The sequence below is a fragment of the Carcharhinus amblyrhynchos genome, chromosome 21 (genome assembly GCF_965287045.1).
Source record: "Carcharhinus amblyrhynchos chromosome 21, sCarAmb.v2.hapA, whole genome shotgun sequence".
In the NCBI taxonomy this organism is placed as follows: Eukaryota; Metazoa; Chordata; class Chondrichthyes; order Carcharhiniformes; family Carcharhinidae; genus Carcharhinus; species Carcharhinus amblyrhynchos.
Window position 1 is genome coordinate 1,354,519 of NC_137344.1, and position 12,059 is coordinate 1,366,577.

Consider the following 12,059-nt stretch of genomic DNA (forward strand, 5'->3'; position numbering starts at 1 on the left):
TGTCCACAACAATCTGGGCCCTCTGTGGTTCTCTTGGGAAGCTGCTGGCAATTAATGATCCACTTCTAGTCAGTCACCAATCCACTCGAGATGTGTGCCTGATCTCTCCCACTGCAAACCCAACATTTCCTCACACACACATTCCCAGTCTCTCTCTCTCTCTCTCTCCCACACAGGACAAAACAGAATATATTAATCATAGAATCCCTACAGCACAGAAGGCCATTCAGTCCATTGCGCATGCACTGATAACAATCCCACCCAGGCCCTATTCCCATAACCCACATATTTACCCTGACACTAAGAAACAATTTAGCATGGCCAATCAGTCTAACCTGCCCATCTCTGGAGCGTGGGAGGAAACCAAAGCGCCCAGAGGAAACCCACACAGATATGGGAGGGGTCACCCAAGGCCAAAATCACCAGGTCCCTGGTGCTGTGAGCCAGCAGTGCTAACCACTGTGCCACTACTACAATACAAATCCATGCACTTAAACCATCCCAAAGAAAAGTCACATCAGACTCAAAATAATTCAATTTCTCTCTCCACAGATGCTTTCAGACCTGCTGAGATTTTCTGTTTTTATTTCAGATCTCCAGCATCCACTGGATTTTGCTTTCATCCCAGATGATTGGTCAATCATTAAAAGATTTACATTTATAAAGGAACATATCTTGTCCTTTCTGACTCCTTTCCCAAGTTATTTAATGCTGTCTATATACATTTCATTCAAATGCTATCATTCCCCCTTTCCTGCTCTCTTGTATATCCTCACACTCATGTCCCTCCCATAGTTTCTCACTCACTATTTCTCACTCTCACTATTTCACTCTCCCTTCTCCCCCCCCCGCCCCGGGCAGCACTGTGGCACAGTGGTTAGCACTGCTGTCTCGCAGCTCCAGGGACAGGGACCTCCAGAGTCATTGTCTGTGCGGAGTCTGCACATTCTTCCAGCGTCTGTGTGGGTTTCCTCCGAGTACTCAGGTTTCCTCCCACAGTCTGAAAGGGTTAAGGAGCATTGGCCATGCTAAATTCTCCCTCAGTGTACCCGAAAAGGCACCGGAGTATGGCGACTAGATTTTCACAGTAACTTCATTGCAGTGTTAATGTAGCCTACTTGTGACACTAAAAAACAAACCGTTTCTTTCTCTCTCTCACCTTACTTCTCTCCCCACACGAACCTTTTTCTCATTGTTCCAAGATTCTCTCTCTCCCCCTCTTTCTGTCCCAGTTTTCCTCTCTCTCTGGCTGTAATCAGTCCTCATACTTACAGCAGGGATCCGTTGCTGTGTTTCCTGCCGAGCCTCGCCAGTCTTCTTTTGGGTGAACTGATCAGTAACCCCACTGGGAAATTGAGGCTTTGTCGGGAGAGGTTGCTGCCTCGCTCTGCAGACAACATGGTCCAGCCTTGCTTATCCCTCTCTCCAGTCCAGCTGAACCACTCTCATTCCTGGACCTGCAACAAGTACGGGGGAGTTTCAATGCCAATGTGTGGGTGTAACAGTCCCTCTCCCTCAGCCAGCTCCCACTATAACTCAGCACAAACTCTTTTTGAAACAAGGAACAGCTCTGATCCAGTTATTCCGCCTGTTTTCCTGGGAGAGTTAATAATCTTCCCACCGAACGACACTTCACGGCGCCCAGAATGAGTTCGTTTTTCCTTTTGGCTCAATGAGCCAATACTTTCCCAACTTTTCCGTTAAATTGAGTCTGTGAGCGGGGATGGAGAATAGAGACACCATGTGGCCGCTATGCTGGCACTGGAAAGGAATGTGTGTCCACACTGCAGAGACAATCACAAACCCAGGACCGATTAAACCCAGGACAGAATCACAGATTAAACCCAGAACAGTATCACAGATTAAACCCAGAACAGAGTCACAGATTAAACCCAGAACAGAATCACAGATTAAACCCAGAACAGCGTCACAGATTAAACCCAGAACAGAGTCACAGATTAAACCCAGAACAGAATCACAGATTAAACCCAGAACAGTATCACAGATTAAACCCAGGACAGAATCACAGATTAAACCCAGAACAGAATCACAGATTAAACCCAGAACAGAATCACAGATTAAACCCAGAACAGCGTCACAGATTAAACCCAGAACAGAGTCACAGATTAAACCCAGAACAGAATCACAGATTAAACCCAGAACAGAATCACAGATTAAACCCAGAACAGAATCACAGATTAAACCCAGAACAGCGTCACAGATTAAACCCAGAACAGCGTCACAGATTAAACCCAGAACAGCGTCACAGATTAAACCCAGAACAGAGTCACAGATTAAACCCAGGACAGAATCACAGATTAAACCCAGAACGGAATCACAGATTAAACCCAGAACAGAATCACAGATTAAACCCAGGACAGAATCACAGATTAAACCCAGAACAGAATCACAGATTAAACCCAGAACAGAGTCACAGATTAAACCCAGAACAGAATCACAGATTAAACCCAGAACAGAGTCACAGATTAAACCCAGGACAGAATCACAGATTAAACCCAGAACAGAGTCACAGATTAAACCCAGAACAGAGTCACAGATTAAACCCAGAACAGAATCACAGATTAAACCCAGAACAGAATCACAGATTAAACCCAGAACAGAGTCACAGATTAAACCCAGGACAGAATCACAGATTAAACCCAGAACAGAGTCACAGATTAAACCCAGAGCAGAGTCACAGATTAAACCCAGGACAGAATCACAGATTAAACCCAGGACAGAATCACAGATTAAACCCAGGACAGAATCACAGATTAAACCCAGAACAGAGTCACAGATTAAACCCAGAACAGAATCACAGATTAAACCCAGGACAGAATCACAGATTAAACCCAGAACAGAGTCACAGATTAAACCCAGAACAGAGTCACAGATTAAACCCAGAACAGAGTCACAGATTAAACCCAGGACAGAATCACAGATTAAACCCAGAACAGAATCACAGATTAAACCCAGGACAGAATCACAGATTAAACCCAGAACAGAATCACAGATTAAACCCAGAACAGAATCACAGATTAAACCCAGGACAGAATCACAGATTAAACCCAGAACAGAATCACAGATTAAACCCAGAACAGAGTCACAGATTAAACCCAGAACAGAATCACAGATTAAACCCAGAACAGAGTCACAGATTAAACCCAGGACAGAATCACAGATTAAAACCAGAACAGAGTCACAGATTAAACACAGAACAGAATCACAGATTAAACCCAGAACAGAATCACAGATTAAACCCAGGACAGAATCACAGATTAAACCCAGAACAGAATCACAGATTAAACCCAGAACAGAATCACAGATTAAACCCAGGACAGAATCACAGATTAAACCCAGAACAGAATCACAGATTAAACCCAGAACATAGTCACAGATTAAACCCAGAACAGAATCACAGATTAAACCCAGGACAGAATCACAGATTAAACCCAGAACATAGTCACAGATTAAACCCAGAACAGAGTCACAGATTAAACCCAGGACAGAATCACAGATTAAACCCAGGACAGAATCACAGATTAAACCCAGAACAGAGTCACAGATTAAACCCAGAACAGAATCACAGATTAAACCCAGGACAGAATCACAGATTAAACCCAGAACAGAGTCACAGATTAAACCCAGAACAGAATCACAGATTAAACCCAGAACAGAGTCACAGATTAAACCCAGAACAGAATCACAGATTAAACCCAGGACAGAATCACGGATTAAACCCAGGACAGAATCACAGATTAAACCCAGAACAGAATCACAGATTAAACCCAGAACAGAATCACAGATTAAACCCAGGACAGAATCACAGATTAAACCCAGAACAGAATCACAGATTAAACCCAGAACAGAGTCACAGATTAAACCCAGAACAGAGTCACAGATTAAACCCAGGACAGAATCACAGATTAAAACCAGAACAGAGTCACAGATTAAACCCAGAACAGAATCACAGATTAAACCCAGAACAGAATCACAGATTAAACCCAGAACAGAATCACAGATTAAACCCAGAACAGAATCACAGATTAAACCCAGGACAGAATCACAGATTAAACCCAGGACAGAATCACAGATTAAACCCAGAACAGAATCACAGATTAAACCCAGAACAGAGTCTCAGATTAAACCCAGGACAGAATCACAGATTAAACCCAGGACAGAGTCACAAATTAAACCCAGGACAGAATCACAGATTAAACCCAGAACAGAGTCACAGATTAAACCCAGAACAGAATCACAGATTAAACCCAGAACAGAATCACAGATTAAACCCAGGACAGAATCACAGATTAAACCCAGAACGGAGTCACAGATTAAACCCAGAACAGAATCACAGATTAAACCCAGGACAGAATCACAGATTAAACCCAGAACAGAGTCACAGATTAAACCCAGGACGGAATCACAGATTAAACCCAGAACAGAATCACAGATTAAACCCAGAACAGAGTCACAGATTAAACCCAGAACAGAGTCACAGATTAAACCCAGAACAGAATCACAGATTAAACCCAGGACAGAATCACAGATTAAACCCAGAACAGAATCACAGATTAAACCCAGAACAGAATCACAGATTAAACCCAGGACAGAATCACAGATTAAACCCAGAACAGAGTCACAGATTAAACCCAGAACAGAATCACAGATTAAACCCAGAACAGCGTCACAGATTAAACCCAGGACAGAATCACAGATTAAACCCAGAACAGAATCACAGATTAAACCCAGAACAGAGTCACAGATTAAAGCCAGAACAGAATCACAGATTAAACCCAGAACAGAATCACAGATTAAACCCAGGACAGAATCACAGATTAAACCCAGGACAGAGTCACAGATTAAACCCAGGACAGAGTCACAGATTAAACCCAGGACAGAATCACAGATTAAACCCAGAACAGAATCACAGATTAAACCCAGAACAGAGTCACAGATTAAACCCAGGACAGAGTCACAGATTAAACCCAGGACAGTTCACAGATTAAACCCAGAACAGTGTCACAGATTAAACCCAGAACAGAATCACAGATTAAACCCAGGACAGAATCACAGATTAAACCCAGAACAGAGTCACAGATTAAACCCAGAACAGAGTCACAGATTAAACCCAGAACAGAATCACAGATTAAACCCAGAACGGAGTCACAGATTAAACCCAGAACAGAATCACAGGTTAAACCCAGAACAGAATCACAGATTAATCCCAGAACAGAGTCACAGATTAAACCCAGGACAGAATCACAGATTAAACCCAGGACAGAATCACAGATGAAACCCAGGACAGAATCAAAGATTAAACCCAGAACAGAATCACAGATTAAACCCAGGACAGAATCACAGATTAAACCCAGGACAGAGTCACAGATTAAACCCAGAACAGAGTCACAGATTAAACCCAGAACAGAGTCACAGATTAAACCCAGAACGGAGTCACAGATTAAACCCAGAACGGAGTCACAGATTAAACCCAGAACGGAGTCACAGATTAAACCCAGAACGGAGTCACAGATTAAACCCAGAACAGAGTCACAGATTAAACCCAGAACAGAGTCACAGATTAAACCCAGAACAGAGTCACAGATTAAACCCAGAACAGAGTCACAGATTAAACCCAGAACAGAGTCACAGATTAAACCCAGGACAGAATCACAGATTAATCCCAGGACAGAATCACAGATTAAACCCAGAACAGAATCACAGATTAAACCCAGAACAGAGTCACAGATTAAACCCAGAACAGAATCACAGACTAAACCCAGGACAGAATCACAGATTAAACCCAGAACAGAGTCACAGATTAAACCCAGAACAGAATCACAGATTAAACCCAGAACAGAATCACAGATTAAACCCAGAACAGAGTCACAGATTAAACCCAGAACAGAGTCACAGATTAAACCCAGGACGGAATCACAGATTAAACCCAGAACAGAGTCACAGATTGAACCCAGAACAGAATCACAGATTAAACCCAGGACAGAGTCACAGATTAAACCCAGAACAGAATCACAGATTAAACCCAGAATAGAATCACAGATTAAACCCAGGACAGAATCACAGATTAAACCCAGGACAGAATCACAGATTTATCCCAGAACAGAGTCACAAATTAAACCCAGAACAGAATCACAGATTAAACCTAAAACAGAATCACAGATTAAACCCAGAACAGAATCACAGATTAAACTGGGACAGGACCATCATCGTTGATCCTGCAGAAGTTTTGCCTGAAATCTTATGGGGCTGGCTTCAAGAAGGACATTTGTGGTTATTCGATGGTTCTCCACCATTGAGTCCGGAGGATATACAGAGGCAATGCTGATGGGGTTTCTCAGTGGTCTCATGTTTTGCTGACACACAGTCCAGGTTTTACTGCAGTACAGGAGGGTGGTAATGACAATTGCTCTGTATATTTTTAAAGCTGCAACTTTTACAGTCCATGAGACACAGAGTCTTCCTTCGTCTGTTCTGCTTGGACAGTACATTGTCTGTCATTTCCCCCTGGCCTTGCCGTCACTGGTGGTTCTACCAGCAGCAAAAGCTCAAAGGACAATTGGCTGACACAAGCCACTCTATCAGGGCAAGGTGGCAACCAACAGAATAACAGATTAAACCCAGGATCCTGCTATGCTGGGATTTAAACTGACCACCCCATTAGTGTACTGTCTATCAATGGAAATACACTATGGCCAGACCACAAACAAAATCCATAGCTCACAGCAAAGCATCATTGGGCATGGACAGCGGGTCATGATAGGCCTCCAGCAGCAATGAAGTGTGTGCCAGTTCCAGCCACAATATTTCTGTGCACTGTTCCAGCAGAGGCGCAGCATCTAACAATGGGATAAGTTGAGAGGATATGAGGATTAGCAATGCTGCAGCTTGGCAGAAACTCAGCAACAAAGGGAAGTGAGTGGTCTCCCCAACCCCACCCCCACTTCCCCAAACTCCTCTCACCCACCAATCCTACTTCCCCAAGCCACACCAACCCCCCCCACATCCCATCCATACCATCCCTGACCCACCAGCCAACCTACATCCCTCTCCCCGCACCAGCCCACCCCATCAACCTCACACTATCTCCACCCCCACCAATCCCTCTGGGCGGCACGGTGGGACAGTGGTTAGCACTGCTGCCTCACAGCATCAGGGAGCCAGGTTCAATTCCTGGCTTGGGTAACTGTGTGGAGTTTGCGCATTGTCTGTGTGGGTTTCCTCCGGGTGCTCCAATTTCCTCCCACAGTCCAAAAGACACGCTGGTTAGATGCACTGGCCGTGCTAAGTTCTCCCACAATGTACCTGAACAAGCGCCTCAGTGTAGTGACTAGGGGATTTTCACAGTAACTTCATTGCAGTGTTAATGTAAGCCTACTTGTGACAGTAATAAATTAACTTTAAACTTATAAGTAGCACTGCTTCACTCCATCAGAGACTGGAATGTAAAACAAAAACAGAAAGTGCTGGAAAATCTCAGCAGGTCTGACAGTATTTGGGGAAAGATAATAGAAACAATGTTTTGAGTCTGTAAGACCCTTTGTCAGAACAGTCTTAGCAGTTCTTAAGGTGCCACACAAAAGTTGAACATACAAGGTTGGTTCACATGGGATAAGGGGTGGTTTATTAGGTTGGATAGAGGATTGACTAACCAACAGAAAGCAGAGAGTGGGGGTAAATGGGTCTTTTTTGGGTTGGCAAGATGTAACTAGTGAGGCTGCCACAGGGTTCAGCCCTCAGATGCCAACTATTTACAATCTACATTAATGGCTTGGCAGAGGGATAGTAGGTACCTTGGCCAAAGTTGCAGGTGACACTAAAATAGGCGGGATAGTAAGTTGCTATAATGAAATAAGAAATTTTCAAATGGATATGAATAGGTTAAGTGAATAGGGCAAAGTTTGGCAGATTGAATTTAACTAGGATGAGTGTGAAGTTATCCATTTTGGTAGGAAAAATACAAAGGCAAATTATCGAAATGGAGAGAAACGTCGGAGTGCTTTGGTGCAGAGGGATCTGGGTGTTCTTGTGTGTGAATTGCAGAAAACCAGTATGTTGGTACAGCAGGTAATAAGGAAGGCAAATGGAATCTTGGCATTTATCGCTAAAGAAATAGATTATAAAAGCAGTGAAGTGTTGCTGCTCCTGTACAAAGCATTAGTGAGGCTGCACTTAGAATATTGTACGCAGTTTTGTTCTCCTTCCTTGAGGAGGGATGTAGTCGCACTGGAGTTGGTTTAGAGGTGCTTCACTGAATTGATTTCAGGGATAAGGGGTTTGTCTTATGAAGAGAGATTGGGCAGTTAAGGCCTACACTCCCTGGAGTTTAGAAGGTTGAGAGGAGATCTAATTGAGGTGTACAAGTTTTTTGAAGGGGTAAGCAAAAAGGTAGGTGAGGGCAGTGCAGTCGCGTTGCAGGTTGTTGCATGAATCTGACGGGATCTAGGATGAGTAGCTAAATGAATCCAAAATTGGCTTAATGATAGAAGACTGAGGATAGTTGTAGAGGTTTATTTTTCAAACTGGAAGCCTGTGACCAGCGGTGTGCCTCAGGGATCAGTGCTGGGCCCACTGTTATTTGTCATTTATATTACTGATTTGGATGAGAATTTAGGAGACATGGTTAGTAAGTTTGCAGATGACACTAAGATTGGTGGCAGAGTGGACAGTGAAGAAAGTTATCTAGGATTGCAATGGAAACTTGATCAATTAGGCCAGTGGGCTGATGAATGGCAGATGGAGTTTAATTTAGACAAGGTTTAATTGACAAGGTACCTCACAAGAGGTTATTGCAGAAGGTCAGGGGACATGGAGTTGGGGGTAGGGTGTTAGCGTGGATAGAGGATTGGTTGTCAAATAGGAGGCAGAGAGTGGGGGTCAATGGGTGCTATTCGGATTGGCGGTTGGTGACTAGTGGGGTGCCCCAGGGGTCGGTGCTGGGGCCTCAGCTATTTACCATTTATATAGATGATCTGGAGGAGGGAACCGAGTGCAGGGTGTCGAAATTTGCTGATGACACCAAGATTGGGGGAAAGGCAAATTGTGCGGAGGGTGTGGAGAGTCTGCAGAAGGATCTAGATAGGCTGGGCGAATGGGCCAGGAAATGGCAAATGGAATTTAATGTTGGCAAGTGTGAGGTGGTCCACTTTGGTAGGAAGAATGGTAGGAAGGACTATTACTTACGTGGCGAAAAACTGCAGCAGGCGACGGTGCAGAGGGACCTCGGGGTCCTTGTGCATGAGTCGCAAAAACCCAGCTTGCAGGTGCAGCAGGTGGTCAGGAAGGCAAATGGGATGCTGGCCTTCATAGCGAGGGGGATTGAATATAAAAGTAGGGAGGTCTTGCTGCAGCTGTATAGGGCATTGGTGAGGCCGCAGCTGGAGTACTGTGTGCAGTTTTGGGCGCCGCACCTGTGCAAGGATATTTTGGCCCTGGAGGGAGTGCAGAGGAGGTTTACTAGGCTGATACCGGAGTTGAGGGGATTGAGCTATGAGGAGAGGCTGAATAAACTGGGCTTGTACTCGTTAGAGTTTAGAAGAATGAGGGGAGATCTCATTGAGACGTATAAGATGATGAATGGGATGGATAGGATAGAGGTGGAGAGACTCTTCCCGCTCAAAAAAGACAGTAGGACTAGGGGGCACAGCCTCAAGATAAAGGGGAGGCGGTTTAGAACGGAGTTGAGGAGGAACTTCTTCACTCAAAGGGTGGTGAATCTCTGGAATTCTCTGCCCGTTGAAGTGGTGGAGGCTGCCTCGCTAAATATTTTTAAGAAGCGGGTTGATGGGTTCTTGATAAGAGAGGGGATTAAGGGTTATGGGGAGAGGGCGGGAAAGTGGAACTGAGCCACAACAGATCAGCCATGATCTTATTGAATGGCGGGGCAGGCTCGAAGGGCTAGATGGCCTACTCCTGCTCCTATTTCTTATGTTCTTATGTTCTTATGTTCTTAGATAAATGAGAAATGATGTATTTTGATCGATTGAACCAGGGCAGGACTTACTCAGTTAATGGTAGGGTGCTGGGAAGAGATATAGAACAAAGAGATCTAGGGGTACATGTTCGTAGCTCTTTGAAAATGGAGTCACAGGTTGACAGAGAGATGAAGAAGGCTTTTGGCATGCTTGGTTTCATTGGTCAGAATGTTGAATACAAGAATTGGGGCACTTGTTGACGTGGTACAAGACATTGGTAAGGCCACACTTAGAATACTGTGTGCAATTCTGGTCGCCCTATTATAGAAAGGATATTATTAAACTAGAAAGAGCGCAGAAAACATTTATTAGGATACCTCCAGGACTTGATGGTTTCAGCTTGAGGCTGGATAGACTGGAACTTTTGTGCCTGGAGTGTAGGAGGCTGAAGGGTGATCTTATAGAGGTCTATAAAATAATGAGGGGCACAGATCAGCTAGATAGTCAATATCTTTTCCCAAAGACTGGGAAGTCTAAAACTAGAGGCTTAAGGTGAGAGGGGAGGAGTCTAAAAGGGCAATTTTTTCACACAGAGGGTGATGAGTGTCTGGAGCAAGCTGCCGGAGGTAGCAGTAGAGGCAGGTACAATTTTGTCTTTTAAAAAGCGTTTAGGCAGTTACATGGGTAAGATTGGTATAGAGAGATATGGGCCAAACATGGGCAATTGGGACTAATTTAGTGGTAAAAACTGGGCAGCGTGAACAAGTTGGGCTAAAGGGCCTGTTTCCATGCTACAAATCTCAATGACTCTATGAGGGGGATTGGCAAAGTAGATGTGTAGAGGATGTTTCTCTTATCAGGCAAACTAGAACAAGAGATCATAATTTTAGGATAAGGGAGGGCAGATTTAAAACAGGAGGACAAATTACCTCTCTCAAAGGGTCGTGGCTTTGTGGAATTCACTATCCCAGAGCATGGTTGATGCTGGGACATTGAGTAAATTTAAGGAATGGGTGGACAGATTTTTAATTAGTAAGTGTTTGAAGGGCAGCGGTGAATGGGCAGGTAGGTGGAATTGTGGCCTAAGATGAGATTAGCTATGATCATATTAAATGGTGGAGCAGGCTCAAGGGGCTAAATTGCCTATTCCTGCTCCAAGTTATGATTCTTCTTATGAAGAGAAGGGGAAATGGGTCAAGAGACAACGAGCAGATTTGTAACGATTTCCCACAACAAACCAATCTGTATTTATCTAACGCCTTTTGCAACCTCAGCACTTCCAAAAGTGCTTTACAAGCAATAAAGTACCTTCAAAGTGTGCTCATTGTCAATGTTGTCATTGAGAGAAAACCCTTATTAATTAAAGAAAAATAAACTGCCACAAATAGCAATGTAATAATGAACAGCTCATCAGTTTTTGTGATGTTTAGAGAGATAAGTATTGGCCAGGACACCAGGGAAATCTCCCCTGTTCTTCTTTGGAATGGTGCCATGAAATCTTTTCCATTGGTTTCATATCTCATCGCAATGCAGCGGGGTCCTCCATCGGTACTGCACTGGAAGAGTTAGCATTCATTCCCCGGTTCCGGATTTAAACCCTGAATCTTTTGACTCAGAGTTGAGAGAGCTATCCATGAGCAGGGCAACACTCCACTGAGGGTGACCACTCGCACTGGAGGAAGGACAGCCTGCTCTTCAATGCCTCACACATACACATTGGTCAATAGACTCACATAGTAAGAGGAGACAAACTTCCCAAACTTGAACGTCATCACGACAGAGCATCAGTCTTTCCTTAGCCACTATTCAGAGAATGCTTCATGATGGAGCAAAAGCCCAGACTGATTTCCCCTCTCCCTCTAACATTGGGATCGCTGGACATGTTCAGGAACAGGAACCCTGGCCCATTTCCCCTACCTCCCCTCTCTCTCTCTAACCCAGAGGTCACTGGACAGTGATCAGGAGCAGGAACCCTGGCTGATTTCCCTTCTCTCTCTAACCCAGGGATCACTGGATAGTGATCAAGCGCAGGAACCCTGGATGATTTGAACTTTGGGTCCTCACTGTCCACGGGGATTGTCCCAGAGGACTGGAGAGTGACAAATGTTGTCCCTCTCTTCAAGAAAG

The 12,059-nt window shown here is 44.3% G+C and overlaps 1 protein-coding gene across 1 annotated transcript in view; it reads right to left on the reverse strand.

Annotated features, from left to right (window-relative positions):
* LOC145356516 (ras-associating and dilute domain-containing protein-like) overlaps window positions 1-12,059 on the reverse strand; it is a 185,432-nt gene that overhangs the window by 97,002 nt on the left and 76,371 nt on the right. Inside the window, exon 2 of the mRNA XM_080209251.1 lies at window positions 1,273-1,457. Within this exon, the coding sequence (XP_080065377.1) occupies window positions 1,273-1,400 (128 nt within the window). The 5' untranslated portion in view covers window positions 1,401-1,457. The remainder of the gene's footprint in view (window positions 1-1,272; window positions 1,458-12,059) is intronic.